General features: G+C 36.7%; 1 protein-coding gene across 1 annotated transcript; it reads left to right on the top strand.

Annotated features, from left to right (window-relative positions):
* The first annotated feature begins 1,479 nt into the window (after positions 1-1,479).
* LOC132124359 (netrin-3-like) lies at positions 1,480-26,883 on the top strand. Its single transcript, XM_059535374.1, has 9 exons — positions 1,480-1,654; positions 2,205-2,463; positions 8,508-8,643; positions 10,835-12,084; positions 18,844-19,032; positions 24,312-24,461; positions 25,649-25,702; positions 26,318-26,392; positions 26,494-26,883. Exons 4-9 carry the CDS (start codon positions 11,046-11,048, stop codon positions 26,826-26,828), a joined length of 1,842 nt encoding a protein of 613 aa, XP_059391357.1. The 5' UTR covers positions 1,480-1,654; positions 2,205-2,463; positions 8,508-8,643; positions 10,835-11,045; the 3' UTR covers positions 26,829-26,883.
* The last annotated feature ends 971 nt before the right edge of the window (positions 26,884-27,854 follow it).

Here is a 27,854-nt window from a genome sequence, read left to right as displayed (position 1 = left end):
GACACATACAGACACCCATCCACCTGTATTTGCCTTGAGTTTGTCTCGTGTTTTACGCTCTCATTACCCGCACCATCTGGATTCTGCATCACACATGTTTCTGATGATTTACGGGAATCAAAGCCTCTTGAATGACTCCATGAGATAGTGTCAAGGGGAAAAAATCAGCAGAGCAAAACACACATGCGCAGAGACGCCTGATGCCAGAGGGTGTGAATTTATTTGGGTCTGACCTCCTCACCCACCCCCACCCCTTTCAGAGGTCAATACAAAAGGTCGAGCAGTCTTAGTAAAAGTTATTAGTTAGGCTCAGGTGTTTCTCAAGGTTAAAACATTTTAGTATTAATAAACATTAGATTACAAGTTAGAGCATACTTGATGAAAAATAGATGTTAAAGAAATCACCAAGTATCCCTTATCACACACATTCATCATGGAGATATCTGTTTGACATCTACAAGACGTATATTTAGAGTGTTTTCTCATCTGTGATACATCTATAGGACGTTTTCTATCAGATGTCTAATAGACATTTAGAAGATGTTTATGATTTAGAATGAATGTAAAACTGACATCTTAAAGACGTCTGTCGGGTGTTTAAGGAGGTTTATACAGTGTGAGTGATGAGAACTGTCTTTGTATTGACAGCTAGTTATTTATTAGGCTAATTATTCTTAGAGTATTCTTATTCTTAATTTCTAGCTAATTATTCTTAGGGTAGAAATTAAACCCCCTAAAAGTACATTTGCATACTTCCAGACCCCCGACCACACACAGAGACTTCTAGACAGCAAAGATGTGTGTAACGTTCAATGGGTGTTACAGTTACAGTAGTGTAACGCGCATCCCCAGCAAACTCCGAACGTTCCCCTAACGTTCCCTTATGGTTCCCATTTGGTTATTTTTTTGGGAACCAAACAAGAACGTTCTGGGAACCAAAAACTAACGTTCCCAGAACGTAAAATTGTTAGCTGGGTCTACAGGCGCATGTGCTGAACTCAAATGCTAAAGACCTTAACTGTAGGTACTGATATCGTGTGTTATATCCTCTTTTGTAAGTCGTTTATTGACAAAAGCGGTTGCTAAATAATTGCATGAATATAAAACAAATGCTGGCTGCCACTATGCCTGATGCTAGACCCCGACCACCCATTGGATGTGTCTGTAAACCAGCTGAGAGCATGTTTATGGCATCTTTGGCACGCGCATACCGATGCCACAAAGTGCATGTAGCCCAAAAATGGTGCACGCGACTTCGGTACCCCAAAACTGTCGCGTGCTTAAGATGCACCGAAATGCTGTCTACGTGTGTGTCTAACTAGGTTTAGAAACAGAGCCTCGTTTTCTAATGCACTTTGTGTCTGGAGTTGTGTGTGTGTCAGGGGCACGGTCGAGTTTCTCACCTCGGCTCTCTCCCCCCCCCCCCCCCCCTCTCTCTCTCTCTCTCTCTCTCTCAGCGCGTGTGTGTGTGTGGCAGTGTGTGTCTGTCTCATGAGCGGAACTGACCGCTTCGCTGCTGCATCTGTGAGTTTCATTCAGCATCAGACGACAGGACTAAATGACAATCGATCTGGATTTATGTCACTCACATCTGTGCTTGAATGAGGTTTAGCGCTTCAGACGGGATTCAGAGATTCAGGTGAGTTCTCAGACAGTTCAAGAGTTGGAGCATCTGCATCATGCGTTTTGCAATTATTAATAGAGATATAGGTGGTATCGTATTCAACTCTAAAGCTATGAATGTGTTCATTTACAAATCACACTCAGTGCATTAATTAATGTAAAGTTACCTTGGTAACTGTAGTTTCCCCCCAAACTCTTATTTACTAGTGTACAGTAACACTTTAATAGCATAATATTAACGTAAAAAAGAATTTTAAAAAAATTATGCTTTTTCACTGTATACATTTTTATGAATTTACTATAGTAACTTTAGCTTCAGTGTCTACTATGGTACTTCTTTTTTTATAAGGGCTTGAATAATGAATCTCAGATGGCTTGATTTAAAACACTGTTATTATGCAAACTGTTTAATTGTTTTTAATTGACCACCAATTAATAAGGTAAAGCAGTAATGCTTTTCAAATAAGCTGGTGTGGTTTTGAACAATCAGATTCTTTTAATTAGACAATAATGAAGGTCCTGTGCACTGGGCAATTACAGTCTAAACTCTCTCTGTTTTTTTTTTTATGGTGATTTAACAGTGCGTTCCCGGTCCATGAGAGATGCCCAGCCAAGCAACTCCTCACGAGTCTTCTTAGGTATGCGTGACAGCGTCAAGATTTCTGCTTCCCCTGATGGACGTTTGTGTGTGTGTTTGTGTGGATTCCTGTGATTTTATTGCAGTGAAGCCCCTCTCTGGTTTCCCTGGGGTCACAGATGAACTGTAGAGTTAAACTTTGGGAAAAACATCTACGCCAGCTCAGTTTACTGATCCTGCCTGCGGCTGGCCCTCAAGAAAAGGTAAAAAATCAGACGTTTCAGAGCTGTCGAAATGAAAAGCACTGTGTTTGACAGTAAATTCAGAGCTGTAGCGGACAGGGAGAGAGATCTGATAACTAAACCGTGTGTCAGTTTGATTCTTGACCTACTTAACACATCCCAGTTCTCTCTGCCAGCACTATATATTTAAAGAAATAGTCCCCCCCCCCAAAAAAGGAAATTTTATCAAATTTACTCACCCTTATGTCGTTTCAAACCAGTATGAGATGATAAATTCTGTGAAACACAAAAGATGTTTAACTTTTTTTTTTCATGCAATGAAAGCAGCCTGTCAATCCACAAAAAGTCTCCATATTTCATATTCCAAGTCTTCTGAAGTCATATGAAGCTTTATGTGAAGAACAGACTAATATGTAAGTCACGTTTTCACTGAGACCCCACATCTTTATTAGCACTGATGGTTCCATAAAGAATATTTAACATCTATGAAACCTTTTCATTCCATAAAAGGTTCTTTATAGTTGAGTGTTCTTCAGATTATTAAAATGTCCTTCACATTTAGAACAAAAGAAAACAGTTCTTTAAACAATGATTCACTGAGAGGTTCTTCACAGAACCAGAAATGGTTCTTCGATGGCACCACTGCAAAACACCAGCCTTTACTTTTAAGAGTGTACTTGGATTTGCATTGCGTTTTCATAAAATGATGTCAATAATATTGAACACAATTCCTTCTCCAATTTTATGAGATTGTCATGATGTAAAGGACGGAATTTTATAACAAAAGATATAATATAAGATAGAATAGAATATTTAAGACGCTTAAGGTTCAGGTGTTCCACAAACAAAGCTGTCATTTTTAGGAAACTTGGATTGTAGTGCACTGGTCATATGTACTACTTTATGATATTTTTTTGTCCATTTTCGAGTCTGGTCACTGTATGCTTTCATTGTATTGCAAAGAGCAGGTTGGACATCTTTTGTCTTCCATTGAAGGAAGAAATTCCCACGACATGAAGGTGAGTATCTGATGAAAAATTTTGAGTGAACTCTTTCTTTATTTCATAGTTTATTTTACTTCTTTATTTACTGTAGCATGCATCATGCACTTTTGTGATGATGCACTGTATGCATATAATTTAGCGTCACATTTTAGCATTATTGCACTCTCTTCCTGCATTTTAAGACATAATTGGACCGTATTTTCAGCACGGGGCAACATTAGAGCAACTTCAGTGAAAGGTTTGGAATGGATCTGACACAGTATTGGCTCAGTCCACCTGAGCAGCTAAAGTCAACACAGCCTATATTTCACGCTCCTCCTCTTCCAGCACAGGAAGCTTCATCTGTGTGTTTGTGTGTGTACGCACGCATATGACTCCCTTTCACTTTTGTTGCCAACAGAAAAGTCCCTCCAATAACTTTAGCTAATTTACTGGATTTGCATTTAAAAAGGGTAATTTCAGGAGTTTAGCTTGATTTTTTTTTTTTTAGATGAAAGAGTTTAATGTACAATTAAAGCAACTTTCAGATTTCAAAACAGCTTTTTTAATTGTTGCAAACTTCCACAGCCTTCTGATTTTAGACAGTTTAGATTAGATTATGCATTGATGAAATGCACTCATTCATATTGCATAACTAAATTACTGCTTTTGGTGCAAAGAAACTACTAATATTTAAGTGGATCTTAGGTTAATATATATATATATATATATATATATATATATATGTGTGTGTGTGTGTTTGTGTGTGTGTGTGTGTGTGTGTGTGTGAGTCATGCATTGCTCCTCTAGTATGTGTCTTGTCTGTCTGTTTATGCATGTGTTTTTAAGCATGTCAAGAGGTCAGGGGTCATAAAATAGCAGGTGACGGCCGTAAAAGTGTAATTGGGGGAGTGTGTGTGCTTGAAGTTATTCTGTGCCATGCAACTCCTGTGGTGTAACTTTTGGGGTGTTCCTAAACACACACACACACACACACACACACACACACACACACACACACACACACACACACACACACACACACACACACACACACACACACACACACACACACAGACACACACAGACACACACAGACACACACACACACACACACACACTCACACACAGACACACACACACACACACACACACACACACACAGAGTTTGTCCAGTCAGAGAGCGGTGTTAAATGATTCAATCTGTTGTAGCCTTGGCACCTTACGACTTTGTACGTGTGTATATGTGTGTGTGCGAGCAAGTGTGTTGCATGAAATGTGTTTGCCAGTGTTTGAACACTTCATAAAATGATTTGTGGTTTCCCTCCTGAGTTCAAAGCTGGTGATGCCTAGCGGTGAAATATTTGTTGTGAAATGGAAAAAGATGTGCACTTATGTGTGAGATTTTGAAAGTTAGTGAGTTATTTCAAACAAACCCCATGCATTAAAACCCCACAAACACATTTGCATATCTAAATGATGACTTCTCGTATAAAATAAATGATAGTAAATACAGACCAACCAAAGCTATTTCTTTGCATTTTTAGAATTAAAACGACATGTCTTTATTTATGCATCTTTTTTTTTCTTTCAGGATGTTTCTAAAAAAAGGTTTTTCCCTATTAGTTTTAGTGAACGTCTGGCCGTATTTGTCACCAAAGTAAAATTACAGAGCTGTGATGCAACGCATGATGCATTACTGCACAGATTCTCGAATTATCTTCAAATTATTTTCAAATCAGCAATCAATGCATGACCCGGTCATCATGTGTATTTTTCTTTGAGTGTGTGTGTGTGTGTGGTTAAGGTCAGGTTTTGCTGTTTTAGCGAGGGCTGGGTTTGGTCTGTGTGTGTGAGGGAAAGGTCTGGTCGCAGTGGCTGCATTCTTTTACCAGGCGGTTTTCTTTCCACTCGCACATTTGTAGTCGTGCATTTAACTTGTCAGCTTGCTCTATGTGACTTTTTAATCAGTTTTAACCATCGAAAAACTTCCAAAGCATGAATTGTTCCTCAAATCATGCGTGTTGTTGAGAAGATACTACAATACTTTAGGTATCAGATGCACCATTTTCACCTGCTGGAACAGAAAACAAGTGGAGAAAAAAACACTGTAGTTATCAACACTTCTTCACCGTTTGTGAAGTAAAATCAACACCGATAATCTGTTTTCTTTGGATTCATTTATGCTGACAGCGAGCACGCCTCTCTGTCGTATCTTGTTATTGCAATCTTGAAGTTCTTAAAGGAAAACTGTTATATTAGGGAGTCAGATGAGTGACACAAGTGCGATTATTCTCTGGATTAGTTCGTCCAGACCAATTCCTCTCTCTCTCTCTCTCCCATTAAAGTCAACATGAAACTGCATTCAAAACCTATTTAACTCCAATAATGTGATGTATTTCCAAATGAAAGAGATATTTAATAAGAAAATGGCATCCATCGGGTATTAACTGGATCTTCAGAAGTGGGAGTTTCATCCTGACTGGAGTCAGATCTGAACAGTGATATTTTAACATTATTTATAGTTTATACATTTTTATATTTTCAGTTTTCGTTTTTAATTTATAGTATTAATTTGAGTAAATTTGGTTTGTGCTTTTTATGTCTTTTTGCTCTTTTTTAAATATTAGCCTTTTACTTAAGTTTCATTTATTTTAATTTCAGTTTTAGTTTATATTTAGTTATTTTCTGTTTATAATTTTCATGCTACTACTTATTTAATTCAAACGAGTGAGAGTTAACAGATGAAATAAGTCAAAATGTTATATTTATTACTACAGTATAAGTATATAAATTAATACAGTTAAACTATACTCCACAGCGGTGAATCCTAAAACAAGCTATAAGCGGCTCTGGCATAGCAATACCAGTGTTTCTTACAGGATTTTTGTTAAAACTATGGTGGTGTGTCCTCGGTCCTTCTAAGGGGGTTCGGGGGCATGCCCCCTGTGAGAAAATTTTGTGAATTTTAATGTTAAATTCATTAATCTGGTGCACTTTGAGAGTTCAAAATTAAAAGCTCCAACCCATATTCAGTGTGCAAATTAAACAAAGAAAAATTCAAACCTCTTTTAGTTACAGTGTCTATTTACATTACACCTATACATAATAATAGTTATAATATTAATCCAATGACAGTAATAGCCATATTTTGTAAAACAAATGCACAAAAAAATAGAGGAAACTTTCTTAATTAGCTGTACCAATTTCTATACTTGAAAGAGATAAGCATGTGATCTTTTATTTTGACGCAAACTGCATCAAGCTTTTATTTTGGCGGAAAAAATTGTTTACAAACGCCTCTTATTAAATTTTTAGTGAATTGCGGTAATCGTCAACTATGCAGATGTGGAAATAATCTACACTCATGACATGGCCTAAGTGTTTTGAAAGTAGTTATGCTTACCGAAGGCTCTACACTTTCTCATCTCTCTCCTGATCCTCCGTCCTCACTATCATCATCTGCCACAGGAGCTGATGAAGGTCAGAAAACATATATTTTGACACAGTTTACAGTGTCTGCTTTAAGGGCCTGGTTCTATTTTTTCACGCTATTTATCTGCACATTCCTTGCGTTTCTTCTCCATCTTTTTTTACAGATACACACTGACACTGCTGCCGCTCGCTCACTCATTTAAAGTTGTGATTGGGCCAGCCCAGTGTCAATCAAGAAAAGAGCCAATGGGCTGCTGATCTACGTGTTTCATGGGCTGGTCTGTCAGAAAAAAAAACTAACACTGACTTTGACCAATGCATTACACCGGCACAAACCCAGCGCCGCCAATTAAGCAAAACAAAACAAAACGAATGGGCCGCCGATTTACAAATTTTATGGGCCGTTTTAAAAAAAAAAAAAAAAAAAAAAAAAAAAAAATTATGAGTATGAGATATCGCCCCAAAAAGCACGTCGGCCCACCGGGCAAATGCACGGTATGCCCAATGGCCAGTCCAGCCATGCATATACACAATGGAGAAACTATGCTTTTTATATGCATTGGAAAGCTGCTAATATGCTGAAAAGGTTTGATTTTATTGCTTCTGTTGAAGCCCATTCTGACATAATGCTGGGTAACAGGATCTGGCATGACATGTCAATTGTTACATTGATACTTTTTCATTAAGTTTTTAAATTGAATTAGAAAAGACTGCAAAATAGACCCATTTTCAGTCGTGGCTAAACTTGTGGAGCCTCTTGTGCTTGTTTCTCTGTGTGTTTATGTTAAAGTTATCGAGTGAGATAGAGAAAGAGACTTCGTCTGACAGCACGAGGGTCAAATAATGAGCTTAATTCTCTGTTTGGTGTTTGATGATGTGTGTGTGTGTGTGTGTGTGTGTGTGTGTGTGTGTGTAAAAAAGAGAGAGGTTTGGTAGAATGTGAAAGAAAAAAGACTATTTAGAGCTAGTTTTGTCTTTATATAAAACATACGCTGTACAAATTTATTCGAAAACTCAGGCTTTGCTGGAAAAAAGGACACAAAAGCACCATAAAATCTCATCGAATCATAGCCTTGTTATTGATTCAGTTAAATGAATGGATTTGTGAACTGAATCAAGTGAATCATTGGAAAGATTTGACAAACGAATGATTCGATCATGAATCTGACATCTCTGATTTTCAGTACATGCATCCCATTTCTATTTGTTCCACAAGGAAGCTTCTGTGTGCTTTTTGATGCTGGACAGCTTCATTGAAATTGCATGGGACGAGCATGATATAGTAACGGATGTGTAACGTGAAGCCTGTATGCATCTGAGTCAATTCCTCATCTATTTTTCATCCCAATAATAACACTTAATTCATCTGGCTTGCACTATTTTTGTCAAATTTATGTTGCGTCTAGCATGCTTTTATTGTCTCTGTTTTTGAGGGTCCATCTGAACCGTTGCAAAGGGTCCCGAGCAGAAAGTGCAGCATTGATATTCACATCGCACACACGCAGTGACAGGTCCTAAGAGAGGAGTTTTACTCTGGTTTCATGGTTCATTGCTCTTTGTAATGCTGTAGAAGTGTGATTCAGCTCAGATACACACTCATGTCAAACTGTTTCTCATTAACTCTAAACAGCGTGCAGATCTCATCAGATTCCCTCCCGGCTGATCATATGCACGGATCCAAGCATCAGGAGAGTTTGAGAGTTTTATTCGTTCTGTGTCTGTCTGGAACATGGCACATCGGATGCAGAACAGACTGTGACCGCTGATTCCTCCAGCGGTAGAGGTAGTACACTTTTTTGTTTTTGTTTTAATGCTTAATTAGTTTAGAAAAGTGCACTGTGCACAACATTATATTAAATGTTCTTATTCAAATCCCCTGGCCTCCAACGTCCCAGACTCTCCAAGAAAACACGAGGATCCTCAGCAAGACAAAATTAACCCATCAAATAACAGCTGCAGTGTATTTCTGCATGCATGGCTTTCCTAAAACGACTGAAACGTCTATAAATGAGCATTTCTAAACACACTTGCACAATCATTACTATTATTGTTGCTCATTCTCTTAAGTGTTTGCATCGTCCTGCCTCCTTTGTGTTGTAGAATTGAATAATTCCTCAAATCCTGTGGGTGTAATTGAGGAAAGATGTATTGTTACTTTATTAGTGATCACCTGAAGGACCGTAAAATGGGTGAAAAGACCCATAGATGCACATTGAAGCCAGATCTAGAGACTTGAGGGTGAACACTTCTGAATCACTAGCGACTGCATAGCAACAAACTAAAGTCTAATTAGAACACCTTTGCAACCGCATAACGACGTCATGGACTTCACACACATCAGAGTAGCATCATTACAGTGAAGTGTACAAATGATTGCAAAACGTTTCAGCTGCAAAGTATTTAAAACTACCAAACAACTTAAATATAAAGTAGATACATATATTTAGCATTATTTATAAGAGTTCACTGATGTCCTTTTTTAGGATAATATTAGATTTAGTGCTGCGAGGTTATCAATAACTACAAACCAACATTTGGTCCAAAACTATCTAGCCCCTATTGAGTGACAGTTGAATTTAGGCTGAATACTGTATGTAGCTCCCTGTTTGTTTGTATTTAAACAAATTCTATTCATTTTTAAGTTTATTTTATTTATTACACATTGATTTTTTTTAATGTATTTAAAAAAAAATGCACAATCAATTTTATTTATTCTTATTAATGTAAAAAGTATTTGTTTTATTTTTATTTTAAAATCAAATTGTATTTATTTTTAAACTTAGTATATATATATATATATATATATATATATATATTACATTTTTAAAAGTTCAGAACCACTTTTTATGCACTATTTGTTGAAAAAAGGTTGTTTTTACCTTATTCTCTTCAGTGCACTTCATTTGTATTATGGTATCAATGCGGTAACATCATTTTTGGGTCTCTTTGATGTACCTTAGACCAGTGTTTCCCAACCTTTTTTTTGGTCGTGGCACACTTTGGAAATGTTAACAAATTTGTAGCACCCTACAAAATTTATTTTGTCACAATATTTGAATTTCTAACTTCAGTATGATACCTTGAAAAGTATAGATATTCGGTACAACAGGGAAGAAGTGCAGAATATACTGTAATACAGATATTTTTGTCCATCAATGGTGCCAACCTGTAGGCCAATTTCTAATGAAGAGACCAATTTATATGACAGATTTCCATGTAGGCTTTTATTTAAACATTGTTTAATTACCATTATAACTAGCTATATCACACATTTTTGCTCATTCAGTGTATTTTAGATTTTACAGTGGGGTAATTTTGTTGCAGTAGCACAAGATAGCTTGATTTCAAACTTTGAATTGAATAAAAAATGACAAGTAAGCAATCAGTAAAAAAATAAAAACAATTAAACAAATTACTAATGATAGCACAAAAAGAATAATTATATTATTTACTAATTATATCCAAAAAATGTTTAGTCCTAGAAAGCTATTATTTACATGTGAGCATAACATAGCGGTTATGAGCAGCATTACCAGAGTTGCCCATATACCACACCATGTTGCAGCACAGTATACGGCTACTGTTCTACATAGATGTTTTCTGTCGGCTCGATTTTTAAGTGGACTTTGTGGTTCTGATGAGCATGAATGGTATATAAGTGGAGCCAAGGAGTGTTCGTGCATAGAGTGGGATAATAAACAGAGCATCACATCACTTAAAAAAAGTGTAAACTGAGCGGGGAACTAGTTTTCAGCAGCTGGAATTTTGGTGCATCTCTAATTATTGCCGACATCAGATATGGATATTATACAATAGATGCTATTTTAAACATTTTAGTTATTATTTTTTCTTTTTTACAAGGCACCACCGCTCTCTTCAGACGGCACCCCGGTTGGGAAAAACTGCCTTTGACTACTACTATAAATCTTATAGTCTTTGAATATAGTTGACATTTTGTGCCTTTCCATTTCCAGACACACACTCCCGAGAATTGCTCCTGGGATCGTCGTCTATCCACTGGACTTTTTCTGGCCGTGTCGTCTTACCAAGATAAAACACATGCTCCAGTCTGAAGAGACGCTACAGCCGTATTTGTTTATTTGACTTCCCCCTCTCTGAACCCATCCATCTGGATACATTCCTTCCCTTCCCCATCCCAGACTCATCATTCTCTCCTGTGACATCATGAGGAGTTTTTGGAACTTGCTTTCTCTGATTACTCTGTTTCATACTCTTCCCTGGGCCTCCAGTCACAGTCTGAACCCATTCGCCGGGCCTGAAGTGACACAGACGGACCCTTGCTATGACGAGACGGGTGATGCCCGCCGATGTGTCCCAGAGTTCATCAATGCAGCATTCGGCCAAGAGGTCATTGTGTCGAGTGCATGTGGCCAGCCACCGTCTCGCTCCTGCAGTATAGTGGAACGCGACGACCGTCCTGCTGTGCGCACATGTCAGGTCTGCGACGCATCGGACCCTCGCCACGCCCACCCTGCATCCTACCTCACTGACATAAGCTCCGCCCACAACCTCACCTGCTGGCAGTCGGAGAACCTGCAGGGCTCACCGCTCAACGTGACGCTCACGCTTTCGCTCGGGAAGAAGTTTGAGATAACGTATGTCAGCCTTCAGTTCTGTTCCCCACGGCCCGAGTCCCTGGCCATCTATAAGAGCATGAACTACGGTCGCACTTGGACGCCCTACCAGTTCTACTCATCTCAGTGCCGTCGCATGTACAACCGACCCAACAAAGCAACGATCACGAAGCAGAACGAGCAGGAAGCTTTATGCACGGATGGACACACCGATCTCTACCCGCTTTCTGGCGGCCTTATTGCTTTTAGTACACTGGACGGTCGTCCTTCGGGGAAGGATTTCGACTCAAGCCCTGTTCTGCAAGACTGGGTGACAGTCACAGACATTCGAGTGGTCTTCAGTCGCCCACAGCACCCTAGAGCTTTGCCCATGTCGGGACGCGAGACCAAAGACCCTCTCGGGTCTCCCGGAACCCTGTCTACTTATTACTACGCGGTTGGTGACTTCCAAGTGGGCGGGAGGTGTAAATGTAATGGCCATGCCTCCAGGTGCATACGAGAGAAGGATGGGAAACTGGTGTGTGAATGCAAACACAACACAGAGGGTCCGGAGTGCGACCGCTGCAAACCGTTTCACTACGACCGGCCCTGGCAACGCGCGACAGCGAAAGAAGCCAACGAGTGCTTACGTAAGTTGCACACAGACTGGTGTGTTCTTTTTAAAATGTGGTAGTTGTTCAATCTTTGTTAGCTGTTCCAAAACCTAGAGCCAGCTTTACTTGCAACTTGTACCAGCGCAAAACACTTAGTTAAAACACATCTGTCATGCAGTGAAAAATTAGAATTACATTTACTTTTGCAACTGATCTTATTGCATATGCATTTATAGGAGTCAGACACAAAATTTATGGAAGGAGAGTATTTAAATACATCACACAATGTGATTTATTAATGTTTGCAGTTGTCATTTAATTGGTATTTGTGCTATTATTTAACTCCCAAAAAAGCATGTCTTAACCCATTTGCACTTGACATGTCTGCAGCTGTTGCTCATTCGCGCTACTCTTGGTAAATTACTTTGATCGTTATGGAAATTTGCTGGCTGTTCTTAAATTTGCAGATTGTCAGTAGATCACCTGTTGAACTTTCCAATCGCATCAGCACTTTTATGAGTTTGTGGTCTTATGCTAATGTGTCCTGTTTAGTAAATCTGGCCCCTAGTGAGCTGCCTTGCTGATTACTGCCTAGACATAGCTATCCTAAAGGCTCCTTATCACAATAAGGATAACCACACTTATTAAGTTTTAATATTCGTTCCTATTGTATGATTCCACACCACAGCTATAATGATAATGACACAGAGAAACGATTCAAAACCACTTTTCAAGTTGATAAAAACACTGATAATCAGAATCCACCCAACTCAAGAGCTTGAGCATTTAAAGTGGCAAGAGGCAAAACAGCAGTGTGTGCTTATAATGAACAGAATATTATCATGCAATGGTGCTGACGCGAATGTTGTCATCACATCTTTATAGTTCATTGACATTCTTAGTTTGAAGGGCCTTAATTGACAATGATTTGGACTATTCTTCATATGCAGCTTTGCAAATTTCTACCAGCAAACTCAATTGTGAATCAATTTTGCTAAACTATTGATGAAAATTCACAACACACACATGTCTTGTGTAAAATAGGCTAAATTGTGTATTACAATTCAGTATTGAATGAAATGTTATGCTTAATATCAGCAAATGTCACTGGGCCAACCAAAACACTGTGGAACTGCTTTATGTTTATATTTAACATTTTTCTCGAGCTGTCCGCCATATTGAATGCACTTTTCACTGGTGTTTGTTGCAGTGTATTCTGGAATTGGTCTTTCTGTGCAAGTCAAAATAAAGTGTTGAAATCTGCATATTTATGCTGTCTAGGTAGGCAGCTCACTACATTTTAGAACAGAGCTACAGTGTGATGTTAAGAAATGATGTCTTGGCAGAAACGTGAAGGTTAATTCTCATCGCATCTCACATCTGAATTTGATTTATGAGCTTGACTTCGGCTGTATCGGTATTAATGCTGGATACATTCTGTTGAACACATACAGACTGACACACAAGTGTGTTTGTGTATGTCTGTATTGCAGTATGTTAATCTTAACATAAACTTCTTCTCTTAGACCATGTCTGAAAAGCCCACGCTCAGAGCCGGACTCACTGACAGCAGTGTGAGAGTACACACGTGCGAAAGCAGCGTTTATTTATTTTGGTGGCCATATTAACACTGAATTCACACCGGCTGCTGAAGCAGAGCAGTGCCGCGGAGCAGAAACAAAGGTGTGAGTGTATTTCTGATGGGCATGGTGCACTAAACTGTGCAGAAAATGTTTAAAATGCACCTATTAATTATATTTAAAAAATAAAATACAAAAAAATCACCTATTTATCAGCACAGACGTTTTGCAATGTAGGGTTTTGTAAAGCAGCACAAACTCTTTCTGTTCAGTGAATCTGACTTTGTAGTTACAGTTTTGTTTAGTTTAGTGTTGAAAGTTTAACTACAAACCAACATTTGGTCAAAAACTATATAACCCATATAGAGTTACAGCTTAATTTAAGCTAAAATGTAACCACACATTCTGGGAAATGTACTGTTTTCTTTTATTTTATGAAATTTATATTTTTTTAACGGCTTATATAACTTTTATTTTATTTCCTAAAGTTACGTTATACAATAGGTGAAAAAAAACAAAAAAAACAAAAACTAAAATATATATATATATATATATATATATATATATACAGTATATATATAATTTTGCATGTACTTGTTGGCTACTGCACACTGTCTCTTTAAAGTACTTTGGAACCATGGAGTAACCTGTAACAAAGTAAAAATTAAAGATAAAAATAGTAAATAGTCTAGCAACTCTCTGTAGATATACAGCTGCAGATATTCATCTTATCTTATCTATAATTGCTGAATGAAAAATTAGCCGAATGGTGTAAATGTATTAATCTTTTTTGTCAGGAGAGATATATTGGGTTTAAAAGCTCCAGTTGGGCAGTCCTGACACTCCATTAGTATCACTAATGTCTCTCATAAATCTCTCTGCCTCGTCTAATTCTTCCTGTCTTTTTCCCCGTGTGCTTCTTTGAGCACAGAGTGTGAGAGTTTGCAGATAGTTTATTTTTCGTTCTCTTATTGAAATACAGAATGTGATTGGCAGCTCTCAGTGTTTGTCTCTCCTCTTGTCCCATCTGCTGTGGTTTGGTGGCCCCGTCTCTGACTGACCCCCACTACATGCTCCACTCCCTCGTTTTCTCGCCTCGACACTCGCCGAGGACTCCCGCCGATTTGGTGCCTGACCTGGCAGTGGTTGAGTGTGATCTCGTTAAAATCATCCCCTAATTCATCTGAGAGAACAAGGACAAAGAGATTAGCAGAGATACAGCAGACTAATGAGCGGCCGACCACAAACAGAGGCTATGACACTTAAATCAAACAGTTTGACTGTGGAAATATACACTAATACACTAATTCTGTTGCTTTGCAGTCGCTAGGGTGTTCTATGCTAGTTTAGGGCGTTATGAGTTGCTTTGCGGTTTCTGGTGTGTACTATGTGCTTAAAAGTGTGTTGATATGCAGTTACTAAATATTAAAGTGTATGTGTGTATATGTATGCAAGTCATGGCTACCTGCACAGGACACTGAATAAATCAGTACTAACCATATCCTCATTAAACACACACACAAGCCCACTTTTGCTGCCTTAGATTTCCGATACGTCACAAACCAAAACATGCTGCTTCCAAGAATTAAAAAAAACAGAAAACGCCACACAGAGAGTTAATGATATAAAGCTGTGACGCTGTAGAGAAACCCTGTAGAGATGTGTTTATCTTCCTGTTTATTTGTTAGTCTGCCAACGATCGTGTGTCTGGTCGTTTTGTTTCTTTGAGTGCTACGATTCAAAGGGATGCATTTGTCAAAGAACTTGTTAAAAATAATGTTTGTAGTCTTGTAAAACCAAAGCCATCTAGAAATTTGGACTGGATTTCTATTAGTTCCTGTTCACTCCAGCAGTATCTAAACCGTCTGAAAGATGCCTGTAAACCAATGCCACCTTTTATGTTTGGCTCGTCTAAACACATGTAACCATTTAAGTAAATTAATAAATAAAAGCACTCTCAGCACCCTATTACTCCATTTTATGTGAGCGTAAGTATCGTGACATTTCAAAACAAATATGAAGCATATAAAATGTAGCATTTAGTCAGAGATCTCCAGCATGAAATAGCAGTGGCGTGTCTGGAACTCATCAACATCTCGAGTTATAGTCCTTGCCAAACCTTCAGAGAAGACACTTCCAGCTGTCGCCTGTTTCTGGGAGTTTCGAGGTGAGTCACTCTTCAGAAAGTGAAATGCCTGCTCAGTTGAATAGAAGTTTAAAAGATTAAAAACATGTCTGCCAAAGGCTGAGATTGACTTGATTAATCAAACATTTTCCTGTTTTTTTGTTGTTGGTTGTTTTGAATCACCATCCTGTTTTGTTTTTGAAAGGCTTTCCAACGAACCTGGCGGGATTCGTACAGTGTTCTGGAGATTGTTACTCATTTCACTGACATTTGTTTTGTTTATTCTGTTTTTTTTGTCCTTTTTCTCCTCCTATAGCGACAGGAAGATTTTAGTGAATTGGTTCGTTCAGACATTTTATGTAAATCGCTTTTTGCAAACCTCTTGAATAACATGAACACTTTTGTTCATATGATCATCCGAATGAACTGATTCACTAAAATGAATCAGATTAACTGATTCATTTGAGGCCCTGCATACGTATATGTGAAGATTTCTACTGAGCATTAAACAAAACAAGTACAACTACTAAAAGATGACACACTATACTAGAAAGCACACCATATTAGTTGTATTTAATGTAAAATGATTTGTTTAATGCTCTCGCCCTAATAGAGATTCTCATTGTGTTTGTGCCAAATAAATACTGTGGTGTGTGTGCAAAAAATAAAGTTATTGGCCATTTAGAGAAAGTAGCTGTTTCTTTTCAAGTAGCTTGTTTGTAATTTAAATTATGAGTAGCTTGAAGCTCGACCAGCTACAGTTTCAAAGTCGCTTCACTGCCAAACTGCTGTTTGAGTACAACCTAACTCTTGTGTTATGATTTTTCCCAATTTTCCTAATTCTTTTGGAATCCAAAATCACTCACTTTTCTCTCACAGGCAGAAAACAAAAGGTATGAATGGAGACGTGAGACTTCACGACTCTTTCATGTGTGAACAATCTACACATTAAAGAATACACTTTAAAGAATGTGGGTAATGGAACAGTTAATTGTCCCCATTGACCTCCACAGTATTTTTTTTCCAAACTATGGATGTCAATGAGGACCAGCTAATGGTAACAGCAGTTAGTATTTTTATATTGTTTGACTGTACAACAATATTAGTATAATTCACATTGCTTGTACAGTTAATTAATCATATTAACTTAGACATCATAATCCAAAACATATGTAGAGTTATTCATGTCTTTGTTTTCACAACTTGAGCTGTAAGATGCATGGCGTTTTAAGTGTCAATTTTTTCGAAATTGAGATTTATTCATCATCTGAAAGCTGAATAAATAAGTTTCCATTAATGTATGGTTTATTATGATCTGACAATATTTGGCTAAGATGCAACTATTTGAAAATCTGGAATCTGAGGGTGCAAAAATTCTAAATATTGAGAAAATCACATTTAAAGTTGTCTAAATGAATTATTAGCAATGCATATTATTAAGTTTTGATATATTTATGGTAGGAAATTTACAAAATATCTTCATGGAACATGATCTTTACTTAATGATATTTGGCATAAAAGAAACATTTATAATTTTGACCCATACAATGTTTTATTGGCTATTGCTTAAAATATACCCCAAAGACTTAAGACTTAAGGTTTAGTGCTCCAGGGTCACAAATGTGTTTTTAGGTGTAGTTCTGTGCATACCTGTAGTGCACGCTCCATCAAACTAAAGTTTCTGCTCTACATAAATACATTTGGAGCTCTGGGTTTGCTCTAACCTCAGGTTAATAGGTTTGAGTGCTTTCAGCAGTGTTTGGAAAGCTCTTGTAATAGAGGAAGGGTGCCATTGAGAAAGACCCTTGGAACAGCTTTAGATTAAGCACCACGCTTAATGCACAAACTCAGCGCTGAGAGATAACAGCAAACCTTCTCGTTTCCAAAGCCTTCCCGCTCACTTCAGACTCCATTTGGATACATCCAGGTGTTCACATATAGACCGTATGCTGTAATAATTCAGTCTCTGTCTTGTGTGTGTTTGAATGTGTAGTTCTTTATTTGGGTATGAATATGCGTGCTTTTTTTGTCAAATGTTTGGAATTTCATTTGGAGAAATTCACACACCCTTACAACACTCACAATCACACACATCGCCTGCACACGTTTATCGAGCTGAATTTGCTGTAATCTCACCCTGTTGACTTTAGCCCTGAAACCCCCCAAAATTACACCCCTTTCCCTGAGCCCCGTCACACACACACACACACACACTCAAACAGAGCAGCAGATGGTGTGTGTGAGGGAATGGCCTGAGCAGGTTTCATTAACCGCAGAATTCCATACAAATTGGCCCTGTAGTAACACACACACACACACACACACACACACACACACACAAAGTTAAACCCTGAAATGAAACAGGTAGGCATTTCAAAGATAAACCCTTTTACTTTTTTTTTACTATCTATTGTAAAAACTGTTCCAGTTTACCTGATATATTTCTTTATTTAATCATATAATAAATCATATATGCAAATATATAATTTTGTTCCATTAAATCTTATTTATTGTATTATAAAATATTATGTGTCAAAATTGCGTTTTTATTTTCCATGGTATTTTATTTATTTATTTTTCATCTTGGAATGACAACCTGGAATAACTCTGCTTCTGAAAAAACGTTCCTTTTTGGTTAATTTTACGCAATATTAAAACCACTGTCCAACACTCTGAAAACTCTTTGAAATACATCACGTTAAATAAGTAAAATGGGTTGCAAACTTTGTTTCTTGTTGACTTAAAAAATAAAGGTCCAGTATGTATAAATAACCTTTTTCTAGACCGTATAGAGTTCTTGAATTGCTGTATGTTTCTTTGGGGACTAATAAAGTTGGTTTCATTACAGGCTCCTCAGATCAGTGTTTTGCTTTCTATAAAGCAACAGAACACAGATGACTTACTTAAAATATATAAAACATTCCTTGTGGAGATCTAAAGCTTCTCCTGTAGTGTTAGACTGTAATATCCTTTTACTGATATTGTATGTCTCAAACCATCATCTTTTTGATAAAATGCATCATTTGCACATAAGCGTGAGCTGTAACTTCAATCTATAACATGTTCACTTTTAATTTAATTTCTTTATAGCATGTAATTGTAACCTGCACGCGCGGCGCTGTCGCTTTAACATGGAGTTGTATAAGCTCTCGGGCCGTAAGAGCGGAGGAGTGTGTATGAACTGCAGACACAATACTGCCGGACGCCACTGCCATTACTGCAAAGAGGGATTCTACAGAGATATGGACAAACCCATCACACACCGCCGAGCCTGCAAAGGTACGACACTCCTTACCTTTTACTGTTACATCTACAGTTAATATCAGATATTTATGGAAGCCTGTTTTCTCCACTGAATAAAAAATATGTGACTTTTCATCTCACAATTCTGACTTTTTTCTCGCAGTTCTGATATTTATTTTCTCGTGATTAAATTTTTTTTCTCAGAATTGCGTGATATAAATGTACAATTCTAAAAAAAAAAAAAACAGTCAGAATTGTGAGATGTAAATGATTGCGAGAAAAAGATTTAAACCTGTAATTCTGAGAAAAAAAGTCAGAATGCTAGATATAAACGATTGCGGGAAAAAAGATTTAAACCTGTAATTCTGAGAAAAAAAGTCAGAATGCTAGATATAAACGATTGCGGGAAAAAAGATTTAAAATCATAATTTTGAGAAAAAAGTCAGAATTGCGAGATATAAATGATTGCGAGAAAAAGATTTAAACCCGTAATTCTGAAAAAAAAAAGTCAGAATGGCTAGATATAAACGATTGAGAGAAAAAAGATTTAAAATCGTAATTTTGAGAAAAAAGTCTGAAGTCAGGATTGCGAAATATAAATGATTGCGAGAAAAAGATTTAAACCCGTAATTCTTAGAAAAAAGTCAGAATGGCTAGATATAAACGATTGCCAGAAAAAAGATTTAAAATCTTAATTTTGAGAAAAAAGCCTGAAGTCAGGATTGCGAGATATAAATGATTGCAAGAAAAAGATTTGAACCCGCAATTCTGAGAAAAAAAATCAGAATGACTAGATATAAACGATTGCGAGGAAAAAGATTTAAAATCGTAATTTTAAGAAAAAAGTCAGAAGTCAGAGTTGCAAATATAAACTATTGCGAGAAAAAAGATTTGAAATCGTAATTTTGAGGAAAAAAGTCTGAAGTCACGATTGCGAGAAAAGTATCAAAACTCAAAATGGCTAAGTATAAACTCGCAATTCTGAGAAATAAAGTCAGAATTTGGAGAAATAGTCAAAATTGCGAAAAATGTATAATTGCGAGAAAAAATATTTAAACTCATAATTCTGAGAAAAAAGTCAGAATGGCTAAGTATAAACTCACACTTCGGAGGAATAAAGTCCGAATTCTGAGATATGAAGTCCGAATTGCGATATATAAATGACTGCGAGAAAAAAAGATTTGAACTCGTAATTCGGAGAAAAAGTCAGAATGGCTAGATATAAAGTTGCAATTCTGATAAATAAACTCGCAATTGCAAGATATACTTTTTTCTAGCATTCGCTATAAAAATCTGAATTGCGAGGAAAAAGATTTAACATTATAATTCAGAGAAAAGTCGAGAATGGCGAGACAAACTCATATTTCTGAGAAATAAATGTGCAATTCTGAGAAATAGTCACAATTCTGAAAAAACAGTCAAAATTGTGAGAAAAAAATTAGAATTGCGAGATAGTATTGTGAATTTATATCTCACAGTTCTGATTTTATAACATGCATTTGTGACTTTATATCCTGTAATTCTGACTTATTTTCTCACTTAATTCTTCTGAGAAAGAAATCTGAATTATGAGCTGCAAACTTGCAATTGGAAGAAAAAAATCATAATCATGAGATAAAGAGTTGCAATTACCTTTTTTATTTTTTATTCAGTTTATTCAATAGATTTTTAACACTATTTATTTAATTTTTTACCTTGAAAACTGCATGCAGGATGTGTTTAAACATGGTTTTATAGCCTACTGCATTACATAAGATTTATTTAAATATTTATATATATATATATATATATATATATATATATATATATATATACAGTACAGACCAAACGTTTGGAAACATTACTATTTTTAATGTTTTTGAAAGAAGTTTCTTCTGCTCATCAAGCCTGCATTTATTTGATCAAAAATAAAGACAAAAAATTTAATGTTGTGAAATATATTATTACAATTTAAAATAATTGTTTTTAAATTTATTATACTTTAAATTATCATATTACTGTGATGCAAAGCTGAATTTTTAGAAATCATTCTAATATGATGATTCATTATCAAAGTTGGAAACAGTTTTGCTTTTTAATATTTTTTCAGAACATGTGATACTTTTTTAGGATACTTTGATGAATAAAAAAAAAAAAAAAAAAAAAAAAAAAAAAAAAAAAAGCTATGTTTTTTAAAATATAAATATTTTGTAATAACAATATACACTACTGGTCATTAATTTGGGGTCAGTAATTTTTTTTCTTTCTTTTAAAAAAAAAATAAAATCAATACTTTTATTCAGCAAGGATGTGTTAAATTGATAAAAAGTGATAGTAAAGAAAATATATTATTAGAATATATATTATTAGAATTTTTTTTATTTTGAATAAATGCAGTTCTTTTTAACCTTTTATTCATCAAATATATTAGACAGCAGAACTGTTTCCAACACTCATAATAAATCAGAATATTAGAATGATTTCTAAATGATCATGTGATCGACTGATGTTACATGTGACACTGAAGGCTGGAGGAATGATGCTGAAAATTCAGCTTTGCATCACAGGAATACATTATTTTTTTTAAAGTATATTCAAATAGAAAACTATTATTTTAAGTTGTAATAATATTTCACAATATTACTGTTTTTTCTGTATTTTTGATCAAATAAATGCAGGCTTGATGAGCAGAAGAAACTTCTTTCAAAAACATTAAAAATAGTAATGTTTCCAAACTTTTGGTCTGTACTGTATATATATATATATATATATATATATATTTTTTTTTTCTTTCTTTTTAATCTAAATATAGAATACAGTTCATAAAGCAACACCAGGACCAATGTGCATTGGGAGCAGCCCTTTACATGATCATGCTCATATATCTGCTGCCTTCACACCGGCAAAAGCAAATACACATCAGAGTTTGAGAAAAATTGAATTGTTTGGATAAAAGATGTCGTGTAAGTCCAGAATTTCAGGAAGGAAAAGTCTGTCCATAAGTAGAGCTTCTGTGAGTTAAATCGCATGCAGCATAAAACACCTGCTTCCTACGAAACTATCAATAATTCTGCTTTTGAGGCTGCTGGAAAAGTGTGCAATTTCTGAGCCAAGAGTTGAAAGTTATTCACCTGGATCAGTGATTAGGTTTATATGTGCAATAATTTACAGTTATGAAGTGTGTGTGTGTGTGTGTGTGTATGAAATCATTAGTATTATTGGTGTAGAGCCCTATGGGTTTTGGTGATGTGAAAACGCAGATAGAATAACAGAATCCAGTCATAAAAATACAATTTACAGTATAACACAGAATGTCTTGGAATTTGGCAAATTTTGGATGCATAAATCAAAAGTAGCACTATAAACTTAAATTGAAATATGTACTCCATGAATATTACAGCTCAAAAGACTATTTAAATATGAAGTCTGTAGTTCTGCGTGTCAAATTATTAAAGTCTTTTGAAATAAATTGATTAGACATGCTTTTTGATTATTTAAAATTTAATGAAATCTTTTAAAAGCAATCTAGAAAATTACAGAAAACATAGAATTTGGGAAAAATAACAAAAATAGATTTCATAGGGCCCTAAAATTTTTATTTTTGTTGAACTTTTACTGTAATAAATTGGTGTGAATTTTTAACACTAAGATGTAATTACTAACATTAAACCATAATTCGGAAAACATAAAACAAAAAAGAATTTGGGAAATATACAAATGTAAAAGTATTCAACTTTTATTAAATTGCTGTTAAATTCTAACACTAAAATTGAATTACTAAAGTTAAAACAGAATCCAGAAAAATTCAAACGAAAAACAAACAGAATCCAAAAAAATTGTGAACCAAGCAGACCATCTTAGCGACACTCGCATCTGACATTTGCTTCCATAAATTGTAAAAGTCTAGTTGTTTCTGCTGCTCTCTGCTGGTTTGAAATGACCTCAAGAGCATTATGTTGAGTGTGCTGGTAATGAGAACCAGTGCTGCTCTTGCATGAGAGTGTTTGTGGCTTCCTCAACCTTTTGACATTTGTACTTGAATGAATGTGTGTATGCATGTCAATCAGGTGCTCTTTTGTTGTGCTGTCAGTGTTCATTTGATAATGCTCATGTCGAGCGCTGAGACTCTTATCAGTGTTACTGTGATACAGCACCTGAGAATTCCTTAAATTCCACCTGCACACACACACACACACACACACACACACACACACACACACACACACACACACACAGATGAAGTCACAGCTCGATCTCTGTTCAGCTTCACCTGCAGTTGCCACAGCTGTTCAAACCTTATCTCTCTCTCTCTGTGTGTGTGTGTGTGTGTGTGTGTGTGTGTGCAGGTGTGTGTTTTAAGAGTCTCACAGGGAGGAAACACATATTTTCACATCAGTGCACATGTAGACACATGCTTAAACATTATTACAGACAACACTAATATTTCAATATTTATTTAGTTTAACATAACTATAAATGAAATAAAAAATAATAAAAAGCTAGACAAAATTGCAAACTGCACTGAGACATGAAGCAAATGTAAATGAATATTAATTATATTTATTTATTTGATTTTAATGTATTAATGGTAATTGATTAATTAACATTTTTATTGTGCATATGGTTAATATAGTTAATATAGTTAATATAGCAAAGTGAGAGTTCGAGTATGTTACACAGTACATGAGAATCCTGTTTTCCATGCTGTGACTCTTGTTGTGGGAGACTTCTGTTACTATGTGTAATTCCTGTAATACATTCCATAATTTAATATAATATTGAGCCATCTGACTTTAAATGAGACATAGCAGTGTGTGTGTGTGTGTGTGTGTGTGGTTACGGGAAGTGTGTATAAGATTGAGTGTCATGGCAATGTTTACGGGTCCAGACGGGGACTAAGGCCATTATTTGAACTTCCCTTCTGCCCCTGTGCCAGAGCTGACCATCTCTCTCTCTCTCTCTCTCTCTCTCTCTCTCTCTCTCTCTCTCTCTCTCTCTCTCTCACTCTCCTCTATCTCTCTCTCTCTCCCTCTCTCTCTCTCTCTCTCTCTCTCTCTCTCTCTCTCTCTCTCTCTCTCTCTCTGTCTCTGTCTCTCTCCCTCTCTCTCTCTCTCTCTCTCTCTCTCTCTCTGTCTCTGTCTCTCTCCCTCACTCTCTCCCTCATACTCCCTCATACTCTCTCGGTCTCTCTCTCTCTCTCTCTCTCTCTCTCTCTCTCTCACTCTCCTCTATCTCTCTCTCTCTCCCTCTCTCTCTCTCTCTCTGTCTCTGTCTCTCTCCCTCACTCTCTCTCTCTCGGTCTCTCTCTCTCTCTCTCTCTCTCTCTCTCTCTCCAGCATGTGACTGCCATCCGGTGGGAGCTGCAGGCAAAACGTGTAACCAGACGACGGGTCAGTGCCCGTGTAAAGACGGGGTGACTGGCATCACATGCAACCGCTGTGCTAAAGGGTATCAGCAGAGCCGATCGCCCGTCGCCCCGTGCATTAGTGAGTGACACACACACACACACACACACACAGTTGTTTATCAGTCTGGAGATGTGTTATAACTTATATTTTTTATAAAAAACAATGACTAATACTAACCCAAACTGACACCCAACCCTTACAGAAAAGTGTTTGCATTACAAAAAAAGCATTATTCATGTATCATTTTTATAAATGAGCGAGCTACGAAGGTACGAGTAAGCATGTATATTTTGTCACTGAGATTGTTATAGTTTGTATTAGTATTTAGAATTGTTTCTTTTTTTTATTTAATTGCTATCTCTCTATTTTCTGTTTTACACACACACACACACACACACACACACACACACACACACACACACACACACACACACACACACATATATATATATATATATATATATACACATATATATAATTTCATTTATATATACAGGTATATATCAGTTTTCAGTTTTAGTTATTTTAGTTTAAAAAGAGAATTGTTTGCAACTTGATTATTTTGTATTGAAATGTTTAAGTTTTGATGATAAAAGTTTTTATGGTTTTAGTTTTAGTTAATAACCAGAGAGAGAGAGAGAGAGAGAGAGATTTTTTAACTTGAGCCAATGACAAATAAATAACTTGCCCTTTGGCAAAGTTATTTATTTTAATTGGCTCAAGTAAAAAAATATAGATGTGAATCATTACCCTAAATTTTTTTTTAATTGGATGAATGAAACACTTTTTTCAGTGCATGTATGGAAGACAAAATTGCTAACTGTCAGGAAAGTCAGGAAACAAATGTGAATTCATGTGAATTCACTTACATTTAAATTCAACTTTATATTATTTAATTTTTGGTCTAAAAAACTAATTCCATTCTGTCTGGTTGTTACACTTTGACAGATGTGATGAACTTTTAGGGATAATTGTGTCTTTGAAGTATAGCTAAGTGAACGTGTGGTTAGCTATCATCACACATAGTAAGGCAGCAGGTGTTAATCACAGTCTGTCAATCAAACACCTTCTCCACACCTGCACATGTAGATTTAAGTACATTCACTTTGTGGACGCTTTTATCCAATTGACTTACATTGCATTTGTGGTCTACAATTTATCACTTCATGCATTTCTTAAGAATCAAACCCATGACCTTTAGTGCCAAATGTAGTGTTTGAGCTACAGGAACGCACACTGACATCATGCTGTACTGTGTCTTTCAGAAATCCCTGTTATAAAGCCAACAGCTGTGATTAGCACTACAGAGGAGCCTGCAGGTGTGTGCACAAACACACACACACATTCAGGACAGAGTTTAGACAGACAGAGGAACTAATGCTCTGTAACACTGCTGGAACGGGGCGGAGAACTCGCAATCTGTCCTTGTCATGACTGAAAGTGAAACAGAGGTGTGTGTGAAAGCAGAGAAGTGAAGTTTTCAACAGCTCTTCTGGGTCAATGAACACTTCAAACAGTGTGCCACATAAGCACTACACACACACACACACACACACTAGTCATGCCAACTATTGCAAACACTCTACAAAACTCACAATACACTGTTGAAAACACCAGGAAAGGCTTCCAACTAGCTTAACCAGCAAGTGGTCCTTGGTAAACCAACTTTACTAGTTGCTAGTTGCATTCTAGTTGACCAGCATTTGCTACAGTAAATATGCTAAATAGTGTAGATATACTGGTCCAGCAAAAACCAGCCTGAACCAGCATAGATAGATAGATAGATTCACTATTCTTATACATTGTTGAGTTTATGATTTATTTCTTGAGTTATTTTAGTGATTTAGACACATTTAGTGTGTTATTGAAGGAGTGTATTCACAGGGCATTTTAATTCTAACAAAATGTACATTTAAAACTGACTGTGTTTCCAGATTGTGACTCCTACTGTAAACCACTGAAGGGAAATCTCAAGATAAACATGAAGAAATACTGCAAAAAGGACTACGGTACAGCTCCTTTATCATTCATTCTGTTCTTTCCTTTCAGTCACTGTTTATTTGACAAGCATGTGGTGTAAGTTCTCCTGTGTGTGTGTGTGTGTGTGTAGCTGTCCAGGTCAGTGTGTTGGACATGGAGACCGTCGGAGATTGGGCCAGATTTTCCATCAGCCTGGTGTCTGTGTACAAGAGCCGCGGAGAGCCGCTGAAGAGAGGCGATCACATGCTGTGGGTCCATATGAAGGATCTGGCCTGCAAATGTCCACGGATACACATGAGCAAACGCTTCCTCATCCTGGGCACGAGCGAGGGCGCCACGAGCCCCGAACGCCCGGGACTACTGGTCAACAAAAACAGCCTGGTCATTCAGTGGAGGGACATTTGGACTCGACGACTGCGTAAGTTCCAGCGCAAAGAGAAGAGAGGCAAGTGCAGCAAAGCATGATGGGATGGCAGGGAACTCTTTATTATTGACCACTGTCCTGTGTATGCGGGAGACTGCGAACTCTGCGTATCTGCGTTATTCAATGTCGTCCTGTTGGTCAGCCTTCTAAAGGGACGTTAAAAAGACTGTTTCTAATCACACACCACTGAATCTCACAAACACACACACGCTGCAGTTCGCACACGGACTGATTCCATTTCCTCTCCAAGCCACAATTTAATCAATCAAATATGAAATACGTCCACAGATTACAAATCAGGGGAACGTTTCTGTCCGCATCTGGCTCGGTTCTTCTAGTCTTTGTGGCCTTCATCAGATGCTCACTCTGGGGTTCACCACATGCTGCTCAATTCAGTACTGAAAACCTTAAAATCTTCATCATCATCATCATCATCATCATCGGCCTGGATCATTTCACTTTTGAAGACCTTATTAAGCACGCTCATATCTGTGGGCTGTGTTGTGCATGTGGATTATTTGATATTGAAGGATCTAGTGCAGAATAGAGCGAATATCCATTAGCGTACAGAAACATACTCAAGCGCAAGTATGCAAATGCACGAAAGCTTGGCATTGGTTTCATTGTGCATTTTTAACATGCTTTTTTTAGTTACTGTGGCAGGAACAAATGTCTGTCATCAAAGGGATATTTCACCCGATATTCAACCAAAATGAATATTTTGTCATCATTTGCTCACTCTCATGTCGTTCCAAACCCAAAGTATGTTACTATATTCTGTGGAACGCAAGAAAAAAATGTCCCTCTTTTCCATATAAAAACTGTCTGTTAAGCTCTACAAGATGACACCATCAAAGTAATTCATATAGCGATTGAATTAAATATGAGCAAAACTGAGAAGGTTATTAGTGAATAATGACTTTTTAAAGGCTTCATATGGCTTTAGAAGACTTGGATTATAGTCCATAGGAGTTGTATGGAATACTTTTGTGTGTGTATGTGTGTTACAGCCAAAGTTTTCAAATATTCTCCTTTTGTGTCTATATATATATATATATATATATATA

This window comes from Carassius carassius, chromosome 42, assembly GCF_963082965.1.
Source record: "Carassius carassius chromosome 42, fCarCar2.1, whole genome shotgun sequence".
Taxonomy (NCBI): Eukaryota; Metazoa; Chordata; class Actinopteri; order Cypriniformes; family Cyprinidae; genus Carassius; species Carassius carassius.
The sequence above is the reverse complement of the archived record's forward strand: the minus strand, read 5'-3'. Positions and strand labels throughout refer to the sequence as shown.

Bases quoted from the DNA above. Each gene is read 5' to 3' on its own strand.
- LOC132124359 (XM_059535374.1), top strand. From the start codon at position 11,046: ATGAGGAGTTTTTGGAACTTGCTTTCTCTGATTACTCTGTTTCATACT. The intron at 24,462-25,648 runs GTGAGTGACACA...TGTGTCTTTCAG, and splicing joins GCCCGTCGCCCCGTGCATTA to AAATCCCTGTTATAAAGCCA. The intron at 25,703-26,317 runs GTGTGTGCACAA...CTGTGTTTCCAG, and splicing joins CACTACAGAGGAGCCTGCAG to ATTGTGACTCCTACTGTAAA.